Source organism: Protobothrops mucrosquamatus, unplaced genomic scaffold (genome assembly GCF_001527695.2).
Source record: "Protobothrops mucrosquamatus isolate PMUCROS unplaced genomic scaffold, P.Mucros_1.0 scaffold173, whole genome shotgun sequence".
In the NCBI taxonomy this organism is placed as follows: domain Eukaryota; kingdom Metazoa; phylum Chordata; class Lepidosauria; order Squamata; family Viperidae; genus Protobothrops; species Protobothrops mucrosquamatus.
The window spans coordinates 155372-178651 of record NW_015386533.1 but is presented as its reverse complement, the minus strand read 5'-3'; the positions used below and the strand labels follow the sequence as shown (position 1 = coordinate 178651).

General features: G+C 37.0%; 1 protein-coding gene across 1 annotated transcript in view; it reads right to left on the bottom strand.

Moving 5' to 3' along the window:
• TNRC6B (trinucleotide repeat containing adaptor 6B) overlaps positions 1-23280 on the bottom strand; it is a 76319-nt gene that overhangs the window by 22261 nt on the left and 30778 nt on the right. Inside the window, exons 7-14 of the mRNA XM_015813586.2 lie at positions 19636-21960; positions 17759-17914; positions 13561-13739; positions 11019-11093; positions 7729-7774; positions 6902-7050; positions 1222-1392; positions 455-580 (exon numbers count right to left, since the gene is read on the bottom strand). Coding sequence (XP_015669072.2) covers positions 455-580; positions 1222-1392; positions 6902-7050; positions 7729-7774; positions 11019-11093; positions 13561-13739; positions 17759-17914; positions 19636-21960 — 3227 coding nt within the window. The remainder of the gene's footprint in view (positions 1-454; positions 581-1221; positions 1393-6901; positions 7051-7728; positions 7775-11018; positions 11094-13560; positions 13740-17758; positions 17915-19635; positions 21961-23280) is intronic.

The following is a 23280-nucleotide window of genomic DNA, read 5'->3' as shown; positions in this document are numbered from 1 at the left end:
GAAGGAAAGAGGAAAGAGAAGAAAAGAGGAAAGAAAGGAGAAAGAGAGGAAAGAGAAAGTTAGAGGAAAGAGAAAGAGAGAAAGAGGAAAGAGAAAGAGAGAGAGGAAAGAGAAAGAGGGGGAGAGGAAAGAGAAAGAGAGAGAGGGGAGAGGAAAGGGAAAGGAAAGAGAGAGAGAGAGAAAGAGGAAAGAGAGGGAGTGGAAAGAGGCATAAAATAATTCATTTGCATTTAATTGTAATGGTTCAAAGAATGTTTGGAAAAATGTTCGGCCCTCCAGCACGTTCACTTCATCCAATCTGGCCCTCTTTGAAAAAAGTTTGGACACCCCTGATATAGAGAAAAGGCAGACTGAACAATATCCTACTTTTATAATTGTTTAATTGTAACCTCTTATGTTGATCTGTAGAGACCAGTTGTAAAACTATTTACAATTAAGCTTTTATGCTGCTTACCTGGGGGGAAAGAAATTGAGGAGGCACTTGTGCCCGAATATTGGGGGAAGGATTTAGCGGCTGCACTGGTGGGTGCATCCCTCTCGATTGTGCTGTGCTATTTCCAAACAGACCTTGATTGCCACCCTAAAAACAAAACAGTAACTATGAATTCAACTGTATAAACATTTTACAAGCAGTCTCTAATTAGTATTATTCATGGAATATTTCAATGTGCAGTTAAGTGCTACATTATTTAGGGCATATGAATGCTGGTTACCTTAAATTCACTCTGCTCTGACTAGCTTTTTCCAACTTTATCCCCTTCCGAGAAGCTGATTTCATATCACACTCATTTCTTTAAAAGTAGAAACAAAAACATAATAGCCCTCTTCATTGTGGATCTAGAAAAAGACTTCCCTGCACAAATTTAATCTGACTTTTTAGTTTCAAGTTACATCTTCAGAACAAGAGGAAAAGAAGTTTTTCTTGTAGTATTTCCCAATAGTCTATTTACTGACTCTAAATAAAGGTTTGCTGGAAGGTGTTAGTAAGAGGTCAAGGGAACAAAAGCAAAATACAGAATTATTAGAAAATGGGGTTAAGGTGAAGAGAGAGAAAAAGAGATTAAACATTAGGCTCTTGAAACCAATAAATTGGTTTATTTTAGTATAGTCATAAACCACATTTTAATTAAAGATGAGTCAGGAGGGGAAAAAATCCAGCTCTCCAAAATCAATATAGGATATAGCCAAGCAGTAATATAACCAAGAATGTGATTTTCTTACTTGTCTAGCAGCGAAGTTTTGGGGGTTGAGCCCTGAGCCGATTGCCCCAAGGCAGACGTTTGGTAATGTGGAACCAGAGGGAGATAGCTTGTAGTTGGGAGAAGGGGAGAAGGGAGAGCAGGGAGCCTCATCCCCAAGGCACCCATCTTGATTGGAGAAAGGCAAAGTCAGCTGAAGCAGTAGTTAGCCAATCAGTAGCAGTTGAAGGTTAGTGAAGCAACAGAATGCAAGAAGAGAAACAGTGACAGTGAATGATCAAAAATACATAAAATGTATTTGCTTAGCATTAAAGGGACAGTTTCTAATAGATTATGCTACTTATTTTGAAGATGTGGTCTAAAAGGAGACAAAACAAATAACCACATTATTTTAAATCTTTTTTTCATAGTTAATGTCAAACTCACAGAAAAAAAGTCTTCAATGAAAGGTATAAATACAGTATCTCTGATTTCTGGAAAATATCATTTGTATATTTGTACAATTTACCCACTGCCTCAATTCCCATGGACCATTTACAGATCATAAATGTTCTTTTTCAGCATATATACAATTAAGTAACACTTAGAGCAGCCGAGACACATACAGAAAGTCCTTGGGTTATTAATTGGGGCCAGAATTTCTGTTGCTAAGTGATAAAGTTGTAAAGTGCAATGTCATTTTACTGCAACATTTAAGCTATAGTAATTCCAGCACTCCCCATTGTGATTGTTACGCAAGGGCCTCCTTGCAACTTCCAGTCAACTTCTAACCAGAAAAGTCAACGAGGAAGCTGTTAGAAAGTTGCAAGTCCCAGGCACCTCTCAAGTAAGCCAGGAGGCAGATAGGCGGCTGCTGCTGAGTGTGCTGGTGGCCACTGAAGTGCAGCAGGCCTGGGGATGGCTCCTGCTGGGTGATGGAGTATGTACAGGTAATCCCGAGTTATGAGCATTCACTCAGTGCTCGTTCGAAGTTACACAATAAGCAACTCCTAGTGTTTACGAGCAAGTCCCAAAATTATGAATGTTGCAGCACCACAGCAGTTGTTTGCTGAACGACTGCAGAGGCTCTGCAACATTCACCCTATTTCCCCCCCTGCTCCTCCCTCCCATTCTGCCATGCCTGATTCACTTACCTTGCAAAAATCCTCTCTGCTGTGGTTTTGTTGCCTTTGAGGGAGAGGAGTTGATGGAAGCTCCTGGGTGCCGTAATATCGCACAAGTTCAGGCACCCATCCTCTTTTGCGGAGAATGGATGCCTGAACTCTCGCGAGTTTATGGATCCCAGAAACGTTCATTTTGGGGGCGAAAAATGTTTGTGGTGCCTGCCTCCTACTCCCCCCAAACTCCTTTTCACCATTGCCGGAACACTTTTCACCTGGCCAGAGACCTTGGGGAGACTGGAAGCTTTGTCTGCCTGCAAATGGGGTGCTTGGGAATGGAGCGAAACACCCCATTTCCAAGTGCCCCATTTGTAGGCAGACGGACCTTCCAGTTTCCCCAAGGTCTCCGTCTGGATAAAAAGTGTTTGAGCGCCTACGGGGCACTTTGAAATGGAGTGGAACGTGGTGGCGGAAAGAAGTTGGAGGGGGGACCCATTCTCTGCGAAAGAGGATGGATGCCTGAACCTACGGCACCCAGGAGCTTCCATCGATTCTCCTCTCCCTCAAAGGCAGAAACCGTGGCAGAGATGAGACAGATCTTTGCAAGGTAAGTGAGTCTGGCATAGCAGGAAGGCAGGGGGAAGCATGAGGTATCTTAGTAGGTCGGGGAGGCCTTGGGGGCCCGTTCCATCACTAGCCCCCCCATGGCCTTCCCCACCCTGAGATACCTCATGTGCACTTAACGAACCGCACATTCAATTAGCGAAAGCAGGGAGTGATCTCGTTCAAGGTACGAGATTCATTCCCACAAATTCTCGAGTTATGAATGGAATGGGCAGGTTCCATTCCATTCGTAACTCAAAGACTACCTGTATAGGTGGCTATTAAGGTGTGGTGAGGCTGGCTACTGCCAGGTGCACATGTGATCAAAGTAGTGCAAATATAGCATGGCAGCTACTGGGTGCATGTAGGGCCGTTGAGGTGTGATGTGACTGTGACTGCTGCCAGGAGGGAGAAGGTGTGTGGGTGGCTCCCACAGGTGGGGGAGGGTGTTTCAGGTACGCATGCAAATGAGATCTTTGAAAACTACCTGTAACTCTATCAGAGATCAGAACAGAGCTGAAAAATTGCTTTCCTGAAGGAAAAGCCCTATGCTGAAAGGAGTAGAAGGCTCCAAAACGAAAACGAGAAGAAACATCACTACCATCAGTTCCAGATCATAAAACCCAGGCAGTCTCACTGACTGCTCATATATACTGGACTAAAATCCCAGGAACAAGATAATCTGAATTACATCTCAGAAACCATACCCCTAAGCAGAATTCTCCAAAAGACTTTAGCTCCCTCCTCATCAGGGAGCCTACTCCCTTATTCATGCATGCCAAAATAGGTACATTAAGAAGCAGATGAACTAATATAAATGCTTAGTACACATTTACCCCTTTAGACTGTCCATAGACTGAACTTGCAATGTACACTTGGGGCTAGGCAGAATGTAAAAGCTCGATTATTTGCTTGCTTCATGTTGTTTTTTGACCACTGTGTTAACAACATCTGGTAATACAGATTAACACTAGTATCTGTAACTCTGTCAATTTCAATATCACCCAAAACTGCATGAGAACAAAAATAAAGATGGTAGACTTTTCATAGTTTTATTTTGCAGTTAACTACACATAAAATGAATATGAGCCAACCCAAGAATTTCTAAAAATCTGCAAGGGTATTAGGATTATAAAAGACACAATTAGAACTGTGGTCTTAGGGAAAAATCATTAGTGGTTCACTGGCAGCAGTATTTATTGGAATTTGGGACTCTGTGATTATGCATTTAGAGTAATTGTTAATAAGTCAAAGATCTTTAGCTGGAAATATTAGTTTTCTTGGAGTCCTGCTGCATGATTTGAGACTGGAAGTTTCAAAACTATTCTCAAAAGTTATATAAAGATAGCTTAGTTATAATTGATTTTTCAAGTGAACATTTTGGCATTCAGACATTTTGATTTTTCTGCCTCTATCCAGACTTCATTACTTTGTAGATCAAAGCTAATTATTTATGGGTCCAAAGTGATCAACCTCTCCCTAATATCTTACCTCTATTTTTGAGACTTCTATTGGTCTATCAAAACTATAATGAATCTCCAGAGAAATGGAAAGGTAAGTTGTGAGATCACTTGAAGAACTAAAACTAGAGATAAGCAATCTGGTCTTCTTAATATGGTGCTTGTGGTGTGCCATATTTCTGAACAACTATACTTTAAGATGGGAAGTTAATTTAGTGTAGAACAGAGAAGTACCCTTCCAAAAATGTATCCAATATGGCTCCAGTATTCAGACAGCCGAATCTAATAAAGTGAAAAGCTAAGTCCACTTAGCAACTTGGCAAATAAGTAGAAATTCCCTGGCCATGCTGCTATTAAGGTAGCATGGACTCTTATGGAATGAATTTGCACATAATTGGAAAAGACCAGGTTATATACTAGACAATACAACAATACAGTAACTACTCGGAGATTATGCTGGCAAGCAACTAGCTGGTCTCCAACAAAAAAAAAACTTAATTATTAGAAATGAGCAGATTCTGAGCACACAAAAAGCTAAAACATGGCACACTTATAAAGAATGTAAAGCTGAAATTGCTAAAGATATGAAGAGTGATATCCTAACCCCCCAAAAAAATCTAAAAACAATTTTTCAAAAGAAAGCCATATAAGATACAAAATAACTTTCTTATAATGTTGAGAATCTACTGAAGGACAAGTTTACTAGAGCTGAATATTAGATTTGCTAGAAGAAAAGCAACTTTACTTAAAAGAAGCAGTTCAGCAATTGGCTCTAAAAGCCTTCTTGTCAATAGAATCACATATAAACTCCATGAGAGGCTGCAAGTAAGTAATTTCCCCCCGTCCTTCAATAATTGCTGGAATTTAAATGCAAGTAGAATTATTAATATTAATTAATAATTATTGTTCCATAATGTTACTCTGAAGTAATTCTAAGAGTGCTAAGAAGAAAGAGGAAATTAAAATACTGCATTTAAGGATGCTATTTCAAATAAAAGCTCCACCTCTTGGGGTAACATTGAGGATCCTTGACATGTTGTACCAATGTACCATACAACTTGCAGGCTCACAGTGGTTTTGCAATCTTTAAGACAACAGAAATACCACTTGTCAAATATCCACATATCAATACTCCAGGCTATGCAGAGAAGAACGATCTAAATGGTGTGTGTTGCTATGATCCAGCATACTCATAAGTTATGATCTATCCAGAATGTCCAGAAATTGTGAAATTTTGTGAGTAGCATAAGATCAAAACCAATTGATTTTATACAGCTTTTGACTACTCTCAATACTAGAATAGAAAAAAACACAACCACAGTGTATCACCAATGAGTTATAATACACTTCTCAATATTGCAAATATATTGAATTTAGCTCAGTCAATTAATCCTTTATTTATTAGTCAAATTTGTAGAGCCACCTATACAAATGCGATTCTGGAAAGTGTTCAACAATAAAAAAAAATATAAAAAGAAGGAATATAAAAAATATAAAATCCAGATTAAAAATGAAATTTTATAAAAACAAATATACAACCCTCAGTAAGCATGGGCACCTTGCAATAGAGTCATATGTGTCGAGAGCAGAATGTGTTTAAATCTCCTGGGAGGGATAAGGCTGTGAGATTAGAGGGAATAAAGGTATGCCATCACTTGGCTCAAATGTCAAGAGATTGTGACTATGGATAATGTCTTAAATTTTATTGGATGTATTAATTGCAGCAGGCCACATGGAAGAAAAACAATACAGAAAAGAAGAATGGATATTTGGCTGATCCTACCATACAGGTGGCTAGCAGAGCTTGTAGATGTGCATGTTTTCCAGAGAAAAGGCAGGGACATAATTAAGAATGCAAGTATGTTGTTCACAGGGGAAAAAAATCCTCAGAAACTTCTAATTCTGACTCTGGAGCAAGTGTGAGGGAGATGTATCATTGTGTGGAGTCGCTAGCTCTGCTGTAGGAAAATGCTGCATATATATGGGTGTGATTAATACTGGTAACCTAGTCTAGTCCTTTTCTTATTATAAAACTTTATATGAAAAGCTGTGGAATGGAAAATATAGTTGATAACCCTGGCATATGGATTTGAAATGTAAGAACAGCAAATAGTAAAGACATCTGGACATAGGCAATCTGATCTTGTGCAGTAGATTTATGTATAGAAGTAAAAATGTAGGTTTAATCATGAATAAAGGAGGGCTGAAATATATGTCAGAAAGAATGAACTGGTATATCTGTGGGTGTATTCTCATACTATTTATTAAACTTATATGCAACCCATCTTGCTTAGAGGTGACTCTAAAGTAAGACTGTAAGATAATAAATGAAGTTATTCACAACCACGCACACAAACATACTGAGTCTTCATAAAAAGAACCTTTTTTCCAAATAACTAATATAAACACTATCTTCAATTTATATCATATAAACAGTATTTTCCTTATAATTTTGTATTTAAACATGGCTTTCTACCTGTGAAAATTAAGACAGGGTAAAAGCTTTTATTTTAGATTATCATATAAAAGTATGTCTTACCTTTTCAAAGTAAGGCCCACTTTCTGGGTTTCCCATATCTTTGGAGTTAGGAGGACGAAAACCAGATCGATTCTTTCTCATTATGTCATGAAAGTCTCCAAGATTCATGCCTCGTTTGTCTACCTCAAACTTCTTATCTTGGAGACCACCTGAAGAGGTATGAAATGATGTATTCTTGCCAATTACCATTATACATTACTATTAATTGCTAAAATGCTACTGAATTAAATGATTTAAAAATTATACATGTATACATAATCCTAAATACAAAGTTTCCCTAAAACCATGAAACAATATACTGAAATGTCCACAAATTTGTTATGAATAAAAAATATCCTATAGTTTTTCCACAGAAGAATACATAAATGAAATAGATGTGTAGATAGTTGGATTTGGCATTGGCTGGCACATTAAAGAGACCCTGACTTTTCCTGGTTTTGCATGGATAATAATCTAAAAATTCTCTGATTACATCTAAGCAAAATATAACTATTTATATCTAATAACAGAGGTTTTATATTAGAATACCAACAGAATTTCAAGAATTGTTTATAATTTTTAGCAGAATGAAACCAAATTATTATGTTCCCAAAACATCAGTGCAAAAATAAATAGATTATTACCATTCACACTCCATAGGTGTTACCACTTCAACTCAGCTCTTTTTTCTTTTTGTCTGTTGTTATGTGGAAATTACATTAATGATCCACAGTTATTCAAAAAGGCTAGCCATATTGGCATAAAGCTTGCAATACTGCTCAGTTTTATTTTTTAAAAATATTAAGTAAATAAAGTGAAACTGCATCCTTGTGCTATTAGATACATACCTACTGATAAGTCCATCTTATTGCCTGAAGTATCCTCAGTTTGATTCTGGAAAAGAAAAGAACAGTTCTCAGAAATCTCTAGCTTGGCATAGTATGAAAAATAATGTATCTCAGTGTGCAGTTTATTTTTACTACTGAAGACATGTCCAAAATATAGCAAGAAATGTCTTAAAAAACCCCATAAAGTTAGAAAAACTAATTTCCCAGCCTCTTTGGAAATAAACCCCTGTTGTTAAGATATTCTATTGGCTAGAATGTTATGTCATTTTAAAGATAAATCTAGATTTGTTTAATATATACTGCCAAGTACAGCCTTTGCTTGGCAATTTGGGATGGAATGTTCTTGTAACTTTTAAAAGACACAAAGCTATAGTGCTGCAGTACTAATTATTTGAGTACAAACTAAAATCTATATGCTATCTACACCTGAATTTTGAGTGAGAAAGTCTCAAGAGCAGGCATATACTTAGAACAATGGGAATCCCATAACATATGAAGCCTGTACCAGGTTAAGAAGCCACTGTACAGACTGAAACTAGCTTCACACTGACAAAGGAGGCTACCCACTCCTTTGCAGAAGATATATTCTGTACCTAAAAAGATGAGAATTGGGCAGGCATTCCCTGTTACATTTTATGGAAACAAAACGAAGAAGCAAGATAGAAAAAAATTAATGCTTTTGAATTCTGGTGTTGAAGAAGACTTCTAATAATGCCATAAATACCCAACAAATAAACAAGTGGATCATAAAACAAATTAAACCAGAGTTCCTACTCATGACATCAATGAACAGGTTCAAACCATAATGAGACATAATGTGAAGATCTGGCTCTCAGGAGAAGTTTATAATGCTTGGAAATACAAAAGGAAAACACCAGACTGAAGGCAGCTCACCCTACAAGTAGTGCTTGTAGGGTGAATCATTCGTTCAACAACTGTTCGAAATTTGGACAGCACTAAAAAAAAAAGGTCTTATTACCCATGCTTGAAGTTATGGCTGTTGAGCAACCCCAAGTCACTTGATCAAAATTCGGGTGTTTGGCAGCCCACCTGAACTTATGACTACAGTGACGATGCAACTCCGCTATTTTTTCCCTGCATCTATGCCCTTATGGCCAATCCCCATAGTGGCACTTCTCAGTGGTAGCACCAGGACTGGAACTGAAATTGAAACTGTCCAGCAGTCTCAGCCAGCTATCACTGCCCCCAAACTTCTACTTCACTGCAGTGCTGCCTCTATCAGTAAGAAATGCCACTTCAAACCCCACATTGCAGTCAATCACCCCAGCATCACTGTGCAAAGCCCCAATTACCCCTGCCATCTGTGATCCATAGGTCCCGCTGTGTCCAGCTGACCTTTGCTGCTTTCCTGATGTTGCCGATACACTGCCCGATTCTATTGTATGTAAACTGATTGCAGGCCATGCCAGGTCTTCTTCCCAATGCTATTTATATCATTCTTCAAGCCATTCATGCCATTCATTTTCCAAATAGCGTGTCCCATTCTTGTGATCTTCAGAAAGCTTCCGAGTTCTGAAGCATTGTGAGAATGGGTTACCTGCCATTTTCCAAATAGTATGCCCATATTTGCAAGATCTGGGGAAAACCAGAACTTTCCAAAAGATTGTGAAAATGGGGCACATGGTTTGGAGAATAAACAGCATGAGTAGCTTAGAGAATGGCACACATGGCCTCCAGAAGAAAGTCCTCAGTGGCTAGGAGCTACCTCACATGTAACAGAGTCAGACCTGGCATGCTTCGTCAGCAGCAACAGGAAAACAGTGAAGGTCAACTGAGCACAGTAGGGCCCATGGATCACAGAATGGCTGGGATGGGGCATGCTGCTGGACCAGCTAGGATTCCAGGATTTGTCCTGTGTTACAACTCAGGGCTTCTTGCAGTTTCAAGTGACAAGTGAAAGGTACTTGAAAAATAGGGTCTGTCCCTGTTCCTTCTGCAGATAAACACAGCAGGCTAGTATGGCTCCTGATAACCATAGTTACCCATTCAGACGAGGACCTCTTAGGTTTTTTTTTTAATTAGTGTGCATGTTCAGAATTTTGATAATATTTTTATATTAAAAAATAGATATTAGAGAGAGCTATTTCCCAGAAGGCAACTGAAAAGGCTCAGATGCATTATTGGGGAAAAAATGCTGGAGGTTAGGGCACTGTGCCATGCCAACACAATTTTTTTTTTTAAAGTAAAAACAATTTAAAATTTAAGTTGATTTAAAAACAACTAAAATAAAAATCTTCCAAATTTTCTATTTTTCTACTGCTGTGTTTTATACTATTTGAATGTGCTGCTTTAATTCAATTTAGTGATTTGGCTTCAGAAGAATTGGGGCAGATAGGCAGAGAGAATGTCTTGGCAAGTGAGACAATCCCAGAGGCCTTATAAAAAAGCCTGCTTCTTATTCTGCAGTAAGGGGACAAGCACAAAGCCTGGGGACAAAAGTATTCTCATGTGGAACTGCATGAAGGATGCCTTTCAATCCAAAGCTAATGCAGAGAAGAAAACAAGTAGAAGCATATATGTGCAACATATGATCATAACTCCTTTGCCAAGAAAGCAACAACATATGCACATAAATAGCAGCACTATAACCACATAAATAAAGATAGCACTACAGTCAATAGTGCTTAGATTGCCATGGTTTCTCACAGCCTATTCTTGTAAAACAGAAACTCATTTCACCTGCACTTTTATGGTAGCGCACAAAAAGGATAGGTATTACTTTAAAAAAAAGCATTCTGATTAACTGTAATCTACATATAATCAATACATGAATCCAAATACCTACTGTTTACAAAGATAAAAATTCTAAACTTTTTTAAAGCTGAGCGAACAATATTCAACGAGTACAGAAATCAACTATTTTTAAATCACTAGTGTTTGGTTCTGTTGGTTGTCCTACCTGCCATAATCTCTGATCTTATTGTAATTGTTAATTTATGTGTAAATGAAATAATTCTACATTCTCTCCCTCATTTATACCTCTACCCCGGTCCCCTTTTAGTGCTGCTGTTCTGTGTTTCTTTTTAAATGACAAACCTTCAATCTAAGTATTGATCTGTTATGTATTATACAAGTGTGTGGTGAAGTTAATAGAGGATATCTGTCTATCGTGTGTGTGTGTGTGTGTGTGTATGGTGTTATATAAACAACTAATAAAATTTCACAAATAATTATAAATCAGTCACTTGCACCACTTGCAGTTGGGTAGCTATTTTTGCCTTTCAAATATTAGTAAATAATTTTTGCAACAAGTACACAGAATGCCTTACCAACAATCCCATATTTGAAATCTGATCAGATAAGGTATTCATCCATGAATCACTACTTCCTCCTTTTAATGAACACTGAAAACAGAAATGATTAGTTTAAATTTCATTCTACGCTGCAAAATCTTCAATTTAAATAATGCTATACTGTATACTCATCACAAAACTGAAATTGGCAGATCCTAATTTCAGCTGTTAATCAAAAAGCAATCAAGTTTAGTATGGACTTATAGCTTACTGATTTATTTAGGGGAAAACATTACAGGTGCTGTATAGAATTACTAACTGCAGTTACTATTATCAAATCTATCTAACATTCACCGCAAATCTTTTGGCTTCTCAGGGTATAACACAACATGATCTGCATACAAAAGTACCTATACTTTTATATTTCCAACCCAGACACATGCCTTTAATCTTAAATACACTAAACAAATAAGATGATGTCATACATCCTTGTTTTATTCCATCTTCAATGTTGATTTTTTTTTTGCTAAGCATTCCAATTATTTTCAAGATGCTTCACTTAGTGGTCTTACTGCATTTGGTATCTCTATTCATGAAAAATATTCCATAGCTCAAGTCTATTCATATGCTTCATCATATACTTTCTCATTTGGAATAAAAGAAATTCTATTTCTCAATTATCTGCTGAAGAATAAAATTCTAGTTGGAACATCCCTCTCCACCATAAAGCTCCATTGTACTTCCTAAATTTTGCTCACTGGCACCTCTCATACCCTCTACATCAGAATTTCCAATTTCCAATCCAATTTCCCTATTGTTTTTACATTAATTCTTGCCCCCTTTCCCTTCTTTTAGAGGAACAATAGCAGCACTTTTCCAATTACTATACATACACGAAGCATTCACTCATAAAAACAGGTCACACATAAATGCTATAAGCAAACCTCACACATTAGACAAGTCACAGTGTCTCTTTATCAACAGACTACATCCATATTTTAATATTTTTTCAGTTGCAATGCTTATACATTCAACATTCTCACAGTACTGACAACTTGTGCCTTTTTTTCTTGAAAACTAAACGTTTATAGCATTTGTTTCCATTCTGTTCTTCAACTGTCATTCTCAATAAATCTTTAAAATATTCTTCCAGCATTCTCTCACTAAATCATTCCATCACTTTTATTTTTAATTCTATTCATGTTGCTGAAGGCTCTTCAACCAATGTCCAAAACTATTTTTCAGTTTCATTAAAATCACAGTTTTTTCTGTGTGTTCTTTTTTCTTTTGATATCTTTTTTCAGTGTCATAAATTTCAGAAAATATTCAGCATGTTTCTTTCTTATCATCTGTTTTTCTACAGCAATGGTTCTCTTACATGCACTTCTCATTATGTGCAACTTTTCATTTTCTCATTCTATCCAAGCATACTTCTATGGCATTTCATTACATAATTCTTATCACTCTCTTTCAAGAATTTTCAGTATCTTCTTTTTTTACATCTTCTTTACTTTCATTCTATTAGGAAGTAATCTATTTCTCTAATACTCTTTTCATATAGGACTCCTTTCTTACTATATTATCTTCAGAACTATTAAAAGGCTGTTCTGACAACATTTGAGAAGTATTATCTGCAGTTTGCCATCTGTTTCAGAATAGTGTATCTTAATGATGTGGTTTTATGGTGTTATGACTTCAGTTTAATTGTATACAAACTACAGAAAATAAGTAATAAACAATAAAGCCAATCATGTTTTTATAATTCTTCTCAGTCCTCTGCCACATGTATATGTATGCAAACATGTTTAAACCATGCATCTGAAATGTCTATGGAGATTCTCAATCATCCAGGTCATAGTTGTCCCAAAGGTGCTTTTTCAGGAGGCAACTGGACTTCCAACAATGCTTTGGCAGTGACATGGATGGGTGGGAATGAGAAGAAAGTAGGAAAAAATTGATTGGGCCATTCAGAGGCTAAATGGAAATAGTTAATGATGGTTATCTCCTTAAAAGGATGTTGATTTCAAATGCATGTCCCAAAGGTGCTTTTTCAGGAGGCACCTGGACTTCCTTGCTTTTTTCTTTGAAGACATTTCACTTCTCATCCAAGAAGCTTCTTCAGCTCTGGCTGGATGGTGGGGAATGGAAGGATTTATATTCCTTGCAGATAGCTGGTCCATTCCCCACCATCCAGCCAGAGCTGAAGAAGCTTCTTGGATCAGAAGTGAAACATCTTCAAAGAAAAAAACAAGGAAATCCAAGTGCCTCCTGAAAAAGCACCTTTGGGACATGCATTTGAAATCAACATCCTTTTAAGGAGATAACCATCATTAACTATTTCCATTTAGCCTCTGAATGGCCCAATCAATTTTTTCCTACTTTCTTCTCATTCCCACCCATCCATGTCACCGCCAAAGCATTGTTAATGATGCACCTTCAATACATTAAATTATCAAGCCAATACATTAAATACTACCCTTTAGCACAAACCTACATAGTTAACATTCTGTACCACTAGCAGTTTAAGAGAATGATATTCACCTATCTATAAGACTACATCACAAAAGACTTTTCCCACCTTAATTTGTGGTTTCTTTCCTCCTTGTCCCCAGCTAGTTGAATTATGGGAGGAATTACTTCCCTGAGAGCCTGCTGTGTTCCAGACTCCTCCCTCCTCTTCCTCTTCCCAGCTGGAATGCCGTGTTCCTGGTACTGGCCCATCATTATCGCCCCAGCCATCTTGAGGTGATTTGGAATCTATAATGGAAAATAAATGTAAAAAAAAAATACTAACAAAAAGACCAACAGCCACCCTAAATTTCTATTATTTTATTTTACAATCCAGGATCGAATAAGCAGCAGTAGATATTGAAGGATTTTAACCTTCAGTAAACCTGTTAACTTGGATCTGGTAACCGACAGGTTGACTTTTTAAAGTTTTTCCTGGAGATTATCATTTGCAGTTGTAGATCCCTCCATTTTAATCCAGAAATAAAGGCCCAAACAAACAGATTTCTTGACTAATTTTGAATTACTAGCATACAGTAATTTTAGAATCACTAGTATATACCAGATTTATTTCAACACTTTATATTATTAGTATGGAACAAATATTTACGTATTTAATTGGTCTTAAAATGTCCTACAAAATGGGTGCCAGCAGATCAATGACCAAGACAGAAATAAGATAGAAATAAAACAGAATAATGGAAACCAGTGCTATCCTTCTTGGCCCCAAATAAGGAAATTTTTATTAGATTGTTTCAGAGATGGGATATGGACATGCTAAATTAGCATGCATGAATAAATAAAGTGATTTATGCTGCTAAAATTATATTTAGTCATTAGGCCTCCTTTTGGTCCAAATTTGTTTTTCAGAAATTGGTAATTCATAAAGAAAAAAATATATCTGTGTCCAGATATTGCACTCTGAATATATTTCTAGAAATCAATTAATATATTTTGTCTAAAGGCTTAGCAGTATTTTATGACTGTGCTAGAATATCCATAGCTAACTTGGAAAAAAAGAGAACTACAGTATGATTTGAGATTCATTTCATAAGGCCTGGCAAACTGGCATAGCAAAGGCGTTTTATTCAGCTCAGGTTGAAGCCAGAAAGTTCTTTTAACTTATAATCATCATAGTTCATGTTACATGTTATATAATTCATGACTGATGTTATTCTTTGACAGTAAAATATATTAATATGTGGAAGGAATATTAAGATAATATTAATGTCTGGCTTTGCAATTCTTCTTTCTTTCTATATATTCTTGCTTGCATGTTTCAATATTTTTTAAAAAATGGGTTATGAATAAAATGTTATAATTTCCATTTTATAACTACAGTTTGTGGCACAGTGGTTAGAATGCAATACTGCAGGCTAACTCACTCACTGCTCCCTCCAGAAATTCGATTCTGAGTGGCTCAAGGTTGACTCAGACTTCCATCCTTCCGAGGTCGGTAAAATGAGGATTCAGATTGTCGGGGGCAATGTGCTGTAAACCTCTCAGAGAGGGCTGTAAAGCCCTGTAAAGCGGCATATAAGTCTAAGTGCTATTGCTATAGTTGTTTCACATATCATTCCATTTTAAAAGACAATCCATTCTTTTATAATAACCCCAAACGTTATTACTAGTGAATTATTCCACTATTTCCAAATGTGAGAATAAACTGAATGGCAATTCTGAAGCTAATCATAATTCAATTTACATTGTGTTGCTTATTACAGTGATTAGATAGAATGGCTAACTGATAATTAATTCTGCAAAATCAATTCTACAAAAAGCAAAGCAGGATATAATTAAGTTGAAATACTATTCAAACTCTCCTTGAATCTAAACAATATACTCAGTCCCTAGTTGTAGTCAGCTTCTTCTAGTCCTGGCATACCAATAGGTGACTAGAAATCTGAATTAAAATGGGTAGGGGTTGCATGTCACCCTAAACTGTAATGTGCCATACATAATGTTTGGCTCAGCATTAAGTATGAATGCAGCCAATCCTTTCTGCTGGGATTAAATAATTCTAATCAACTACTGACTAATACTAATAAGATGGTTACTCATTCAAAACTGTTGTTTTAAGCTAAAGGTATTATTTCTAAAATTTATTAAATTTTTATGCTGCCTATCTCCCCTATAAGGCAATTCAAGGTAGCTTATGTGTTATAAAATGTATACTTGTTTAATTATTTTTCTAATAATTAAAATATATTACAATATAAAAACTATGCAGATTAAAATTTTAAAACTTTAGAAAAACCAAAACTAAGAGATGTGGTCTTCTTATCCCGTCAACCATCTCCAGTGATAATCACCCTCCTTGGAACCTCAAGCCAATTGGCAAAACAAAGTTTTAATACCCTTTTGGAAGGCCAAAAGGGTGGGAGCAGTTCCCATATAGATGGGGCCATGGCGAAAAAGGTTCTTCTCCTTGATCCTGCCTGTGGGAATTCCTTAGCAGACAGGATCTGTAGCAGGCCTCTTCTGCTGGCATAATGGGATGGCCTAGTCCCTTTGGGGAGCATATATATATTAAGATATACTTTAATTACAACTTTGCTAAATTTCCATTTTAAGAACTAAAGAGAATTCCCCAGTTTACTGTGGTATTTTTTTTTTGTAGATATGATAAAAAAGTACAGGTACTAATACAAAATAAACAATACATATTAGAATAATACTGATCATAAAAGATTATTTAACATACATAAAAGTAGCAAGTTAAAAAAGAGGAATAACAATTTTTATAACATTTGACACAGATTTGTTTAGTTACAGAGAAACCATGGTAATAAGTTGTTTTTGAGATTAAAATCAGTTCTTATGTGTTGGTGGAAAGAATACCATGGAAATAAGCATGAATTGTTTTCATTCATTTGAAATGCAAAACAGCACACTTTGAGCCGCCCAACAAGCCACCTTTTTATGCATTCTTTAGAGGTTCCCTTCTGGGATTATAGTGCCAAAATGTAACAGGAAAAAAACCTAGACCTGGTCTTGTACATGTTTGTTCTTCCAATTTACCCAGAAAAAGGCTCAAAAAATATCCCCGAGCACTTCTTTGGATCCAGTGAAACTAGTAATCCAAGGACCTCTTCTCACATTGTTAGTCCATAAATCCCTATTTATCCAAAATGAACTAACAGTTAGTCCATAAATCACTATTTATCTACCCCATCTTGAAAAAGTGAGATAACTTAATTTGCTTCCTATCTATTTATTTATGACTTTAGATTCCTATTTTTTCTTATGGAAACAGCAACAGCTTGTATGGCATATTCTTGAATGAAAAAAGTCCTTTAAACATACTGTATCTATGTTTTTACTCTAGATACTACATGCCTAAGAATACTATTAGCAAATATTAGCACACACATTTAGCAACACTGACTCCAGCTAAATCTGATAACTCAATGTTCCTGATTGTTAGAGTGCTCATTCTCCCTCCTGCTTCCTCTTTCCACACTGTTTATCTGCATGTTTACATCAGAGACTAAATACTGTAACTCTAAAATCTGCTCTAAAATTAAATTCCTAGTTGCCTATAACACTCAGGACTGCTCTATTTAGAGGAGTGTCCCTGTCAATCTCACAAGAACTTCACCTGCCATCCAGTTAAGTTTGTATAAGCATGTTTAAACATATAATTTAGTTCCAATACTGCACTTCATATTAATATGGATCCAAGACAGATAATCAGCCAGCCTTTTGCAACTTGCATACTCTCAAATGTATGGATTCCAACCTCCAGAACTTCTAAATCAAGGCAGCCGCTGCTGACAATTCTGAAAGTAATAATAATAAAGTTGGAAGGGACCTTGGAGGTCATCGAGTCCAACCCCCTGCTCAGGCAGGTAACCCTATACCATTTTGGACAAATGGCTGTCCAGGCTCTTCTTAAAAATTTCCACTGTTGGAGCATTCACGGCTTCTGGAGGCAGGTTGTTCCACTGATTAACAGTAAATACTGAAATCAGAATAAAATAGCAACTAAATCTAGTAGTCCATATCAGCACTAATATTCAAAAAGGCTCACCAGTGATTATAACATGAAGTCATTGATATTTAACAATGACTTCATATCATAATCACTAGTGGTTCTTTATTTCAGTCTCTAAACATTATTCATATGTTGCTTTTATCCTAAAATATTTTTTTTATAAAACTATATTATTTTCTGGGAACTATTTTTTTTAGAGTTTTCAACAATTAGTTTTAAGTAAAAAACAACATTATTGTTGTTTTAAAATAGGAAACTAGATTTTACTTACTAGATTTTATGGCATTTGATGCACTGGAGGATCCATTTCCCCATGTGGTAGAAGTCCCTGCATCCTCTACTTCACCCCAACCAGGACTGGCTTCATTTGGTTCACCCCAAGCAGCGGTACCATTATCTGGTGCAGGAGGTGTGCTTTTGTTCCAGACTAAATACAGAGAGAGTTTTCATTCTAGGCTATTTATTCACTAAAGCGCCTTTTTAATGTTCAGAGCAACATAATCTCAAAATAAGGTAGGCCTTGACTTACAACCATTTGTTTAGTGACTGTTCAAAGTTAAAACAGCACTGAAAAAAGTGACTGATGACTGCTTTTCAAACTTATGTTGCAGCATCCCCATAGTCACATGATCAAAATTCAGTCGCTTGGCAACCGGCATGTATTTTTGATGGCTGCAGTGTTCCAGGGTCACGTGATCCCCCTTTGCGATCTTCTACCAAGCAAATTCAGTGAGGAAGCAGATTCACTTGACGTGTGTTACTGACTTAAAAACTGCGGTTATTCACTTAACAATTGTGGCAAGAAAGCTCATAAAATGGGGCAAACTCACTTAACGGCTATCTTGCTTAGCAACAGAAATTTGGGGCTCAATTGTAGTCATAAATTGAGGATTATCTGTAAACCTTTCTCTTTCTACACAGCTGATTCTACTTTATCATACATCAATTTTAGTATCTATTCTAAATCCTACATTACTGTGCTAAATCAAAAGAATTAAGTTAACAGTTTGCCACCATTACAGTGATTACATCAAAAGTAAAGTTTGAATTTACAGTCAATAGAATTCAATATAATCACAAATTGAGTGTAACAGAGACAAAAGGAGAACTTCAGATTAGAATTCTCTGAATATGATCAGAAAAATATTAATATGATATATATGGAATATATCACACCATGATCATATATAACCTATGTAACCCACAATTTGCTTAGAAAAATATTGGCAAAAATATAATATATTCTTATATATGCATGATTGTAGTAATGTATGACATTCAGAAAATATAAGCAGATATGGTTTTAACTCCTCCTTCCAATGTCTGGAAAAGCAAAATAACTAATTGGAATCACATAAGTTGCTCAAATGTTCTCCACAGATAAAGTTATTTATATCAGCCTCTATAACAAAATAATTACTATTACTGTTATGAATATTTACAAGCACCCAATCTATATTATACCAGTAAATTGTACATGTTAATCTGATGAAACAGTTTTAGCCTGAAAAGCACCTATCTGTTGGATAGAGAATTGGAAATCTATCTTTTGTATGTTCATGCTCCCTTCCTAAATGAGAAGTAATCAGAAAAATTTAAATATCCAATAATTCGTAGATTATATTAAAAAAACCATCTAGCAATAAAAAAGTGTGCAATCCTGAAGATATAAGGTTCCAAGGAACTAACCAGTCCTGATCTAGGGGAGAATCCATCTTCTGCTGCTCCTGTATTCCCCTTAACAGAAATTGTAACAAGAAGCTCATAGTTTCTGTAAATAAACACTTTTATGAATTTTATTTACGTTATCTATTCATTATGCACGACTTAGAAATGGGGACAACATAGGAATCTGATTCTTTGGCCAATGTGAATGAGATTCTGGCATATTCTGGGTCATTCTATTCTTTTTTAAAAATTAAAAACAACCCAAAATTCCTCTTCCCGACATAGCAGTCACAAGAATAAAATTGCCTACAAACAGTAAGCATTTCATAAGCATAGTATTCAACATTTACAGTCTGTTATTTCAAGGACACATTAGATGTATGACAAACTACAGAACATATTTGAAAATTATTGTAGATCTAAATTTAGTAAAAAAAATAAACAGTTTGCACCATCATGAAGATCATTAAAAATTTTTACCTGAGGCTGTTACTTTGCTAGGCCTTGGTGGAGGGAGGTTCTGTTCTCGTGAAGCTTGTCCACTTTGCGAGTTCTTGTCCCACAGGTTCACATTCTTATAGTTGTAACTACTGGGGTCTCCCCATGCTGAGGTGCCATCATCAATATCCATTTTACGACTAATTGACTGGGGGGATGGTTCTTCCCAGCCACTGGGTTCTTCATCCTTTGAGACAGTTGACTGTGGCCCACTGTTCCAGTTAGAATTGGGTAGCCTTCCATTACCTGGAGGCTGTGGTGCTGGAGGTGGTGGTGGGTCCCAGGAACTGGGTGCCTCTGACTGCTGATGGTGTTGTTGTGGATTATTCCAGGAACTGGGTTGTCTACCAGTATCATTCCATGCTGGAGTTCTTTTACTATTATCCCACCCTGCTTTAGAAGAATTTGAATTTGCATTATTACCCCAAGTGCCAATCTCATTCTGGCCACCTTCACACCAACCTGATATTGACTTGTTTCCTGAAGTTTCCCAATTGCCATTTTTTGTTTGGTCAACTTCTTCTCCCCAGCCATTCTTCCCAGAAGACCATCCCTGATTAGGTGGCCGCCCATTCCATCCTGGGTCTTTGTTGGAATTTTCATTCCAAGATGTTGTGTCTTTTACATCTGGTCTTCCTCCTCCCCAATTAGAACAATTGCTCTTGTAATCATTCCATCCTCCAGTATTTTTGGGCTCTTTCCATTCTGTTGGAGTTGAAAGCTCACCCCATCCAGACTTGATTGGATTGCTTTGGCTGGGTGCATCTCCCCAGCCCCCTGAGTTCTTTGTCTGTATGGCAGAACTCTCCCACCCCTCAGTACCTTTATCAGACTTTCCTTCAGCTCTTGGCATCTCTTCTATGTCCCAAACAGTATCTTGCTTAATTTGAGTTTGACCCCAACCAGTATTTGAAAGCACTCGGGGGTCTAAATCAGTCCTGCTTAATAAAGTTTGCAAAACTGCCTGACAATCAGGATGTGTAGGCCTGTATGATCGGCGTCCAGAATTGTGACTATCACTGCTTCCTGCTTTATGGTTGCTTCCAGTGCTTTGACCTCCAATCTCACTTCCTGCAGAACTAGAAGATCTTCCCCAACAGGGAGCCTGGGAATTACCTTGGTTTTCAGGAAGCGGGTGGCCCCTTTGATTGTCCCATGCTCCAGTGCTAGAATTTGGTTGGTTTGGACCATTCCATTCACCAATCTTCAGTTCATCAGACCCAGACGGCTGTTTCCATTCTCCCTGAGACATCCCTGATGTCATTTTGTTCCCTTCATTCCATTTATTTTCACCAGAGTGTTGAGGGCCAACGGTCCAAGACCCATCACCCGTAGATCTATTACTATTATCCCAAGATTCATTTCTTGACCCATTCGATTTTTGAACAGAAGCTCCCTTCCATAAGTCTTCCCTATCCTTCCCATTGTTCCCATGATTTCCAGAATTACTTTGATTAGAAGCACTGTCCATTCCAGAAGGCCCCCTAGCTGTACCCCAAGACCCAATATTCCCAGTTTTTCTCTCTCCAGTGCTTTGTGAAGGGGTATCAGTGCTCCTGGAGGGGTTCCCAAAGCCCATTTCAAAGGACATTCCCTTATTCTCTCCTGGGTTTGGTGAACTTAAGTTCAAGGATATAGCATTTCCATTTTTTGGTCCATCAGTGTTGTGGATTTGAGCATGTTCTCTGCCAGAGACAAAATTAACACCCGCATTTTCCATCTTTGACTGCTGTTCCCTAGAAGTCTGACCTGTTGTATTAATCTGTGCATTTGAACCACCATTATCAGTTTCTGAAGTCCCTTTCCTTGAATTGCCCTCCTGAATTAGTGCTGGCCAAGCAGATGGGTTGCTATTTGGGTTAAAGTTGCTGAAGCCAGGATTGGGGCCAATTCTATCCTGCCCACTCAAGTTTCTCCAGCTTGCTAGACTACCATTATTCTCTGCTGAAGGACTGGAAGATTGAACAGGTTTAGCCTTGGGGTCGGATTTCCAGGCCCCAAGATTACATTCATTACCAGAGCTTCCAGACTGGCACTGGTTTCCTTTTCCTTTGTTGCTACTGGTGCTTCCCAGCAGAGCGCTCTTCTCTGAGCTGGAGTTTGAGGCACTGTTGTTGTCTGTGGAGTTTTCGGAAGAAGACTCAGTATCTTTGCTAGCAATACAAGGCCACTCTTCCATGTCAGACCCATCTACAATCACCTTGTCCCAGACGTGAGTAGGGTTGACATTGGTGCTGTTGGAGGACACTCCAGGAACCCAAGTGGAATTTGCATAATTTGAAGCAGCAGCACCTCCAGTTGTTGAATCTAAAAAGGCAACAGACCAAATTATTTATAAATTCATGTAAGATCTTGGGTAATATATATATAAATTTGCTGAAACTTTAAATGTTTCACAATCTTGTGAAAGATATTCTTCGCTGCATATAGTTTCTAGTTGGTTGGATGCAGACTATGGTACATGGGTTTGCAAGTTAAAGTCTCCGATAAGAGATCCTAATCTGCACTGAATAGTTTGAAAGCGTTGGAGTAAAATTAGTATTGGTTGTACTTGTATTATATTGCTCACAATATGCCAAAATGATTGGATACTGTAAAAGAATTCTGCATGTGGTGTAGGCACTGCTACAACTAGTAATCTAAGCCCAAATTAACTAAATCCACAATGGGTGCAGTGGAGGACAGTACCTTTGGGGTCACATGGTGATAAACATGGCATGTTAGGTTGTTTTATTTATCGACCAGAAGCAATGTATGGAAACTAACCAAAGAGAGAAGCAACCTAGAACTAAGGAGAAATTTTCTGACAGTTAGAACAATTAACCTGCGTCCAGAAGCTGTGAATGCTCCAACACTGGAAGTTTTTAAGAAGAGACTGGACAGCCATTTATCTGAAATGGTATAGGGCAGGGGTAGGCAACCTCGGCTCTTTTATGACTGGTGGACTTCACCTCCCAGAATTCCTGAGCCAGCCATGCTGAGGGGAAAAATAGAGGTTTCCAAGCTGAGCCATGCTAGCCTAGGAATTCTGGGAGTTGAAGTCCACGAGTCATAAAAGAGCCAAGGTTGCCTACCTCTGGTATAGGGTTTCCTGCCTGAGCATGGGGTTGGTCTAGATGACCTCCAAGGTCCCTTTCAACTTTATTATTAATAATAATTATTAATTAATAATTATTAATTATTATTATTAATTATTATTATACAAAAGATTAAAGATTGAGAATGGGATTATAAAAAGAAGAACATGGTAAAGAGGATGATTGGAATGGTGTATTCTTGTGGACATTAACATCTGGAGGGAAGTAAAGATACAAATTAATTATAAACAAACAATGTAAAGTGCTTTTCATGAAGTATGTAACAGTGCTATCTATATTGGTTGTTGTTGTAGATATTTATGAAATTAGATATCTATAAGTTAGTAATATTATATTCCAATGAATTATGATAACAAAAGAACCAGGTAAACCTGGTTTTTGATAAAATTATGCCAATTGATGAATGCTCATGACCCAAGGAGAAAAAATATATATTCTGCTAGACAATTTAAATAGAGGAAAAGGAATGAAGAGAGTGTAAAGAAAAAGTTACTGAAAAGAATGAGAATGATAATTGTTTAAAAAATAC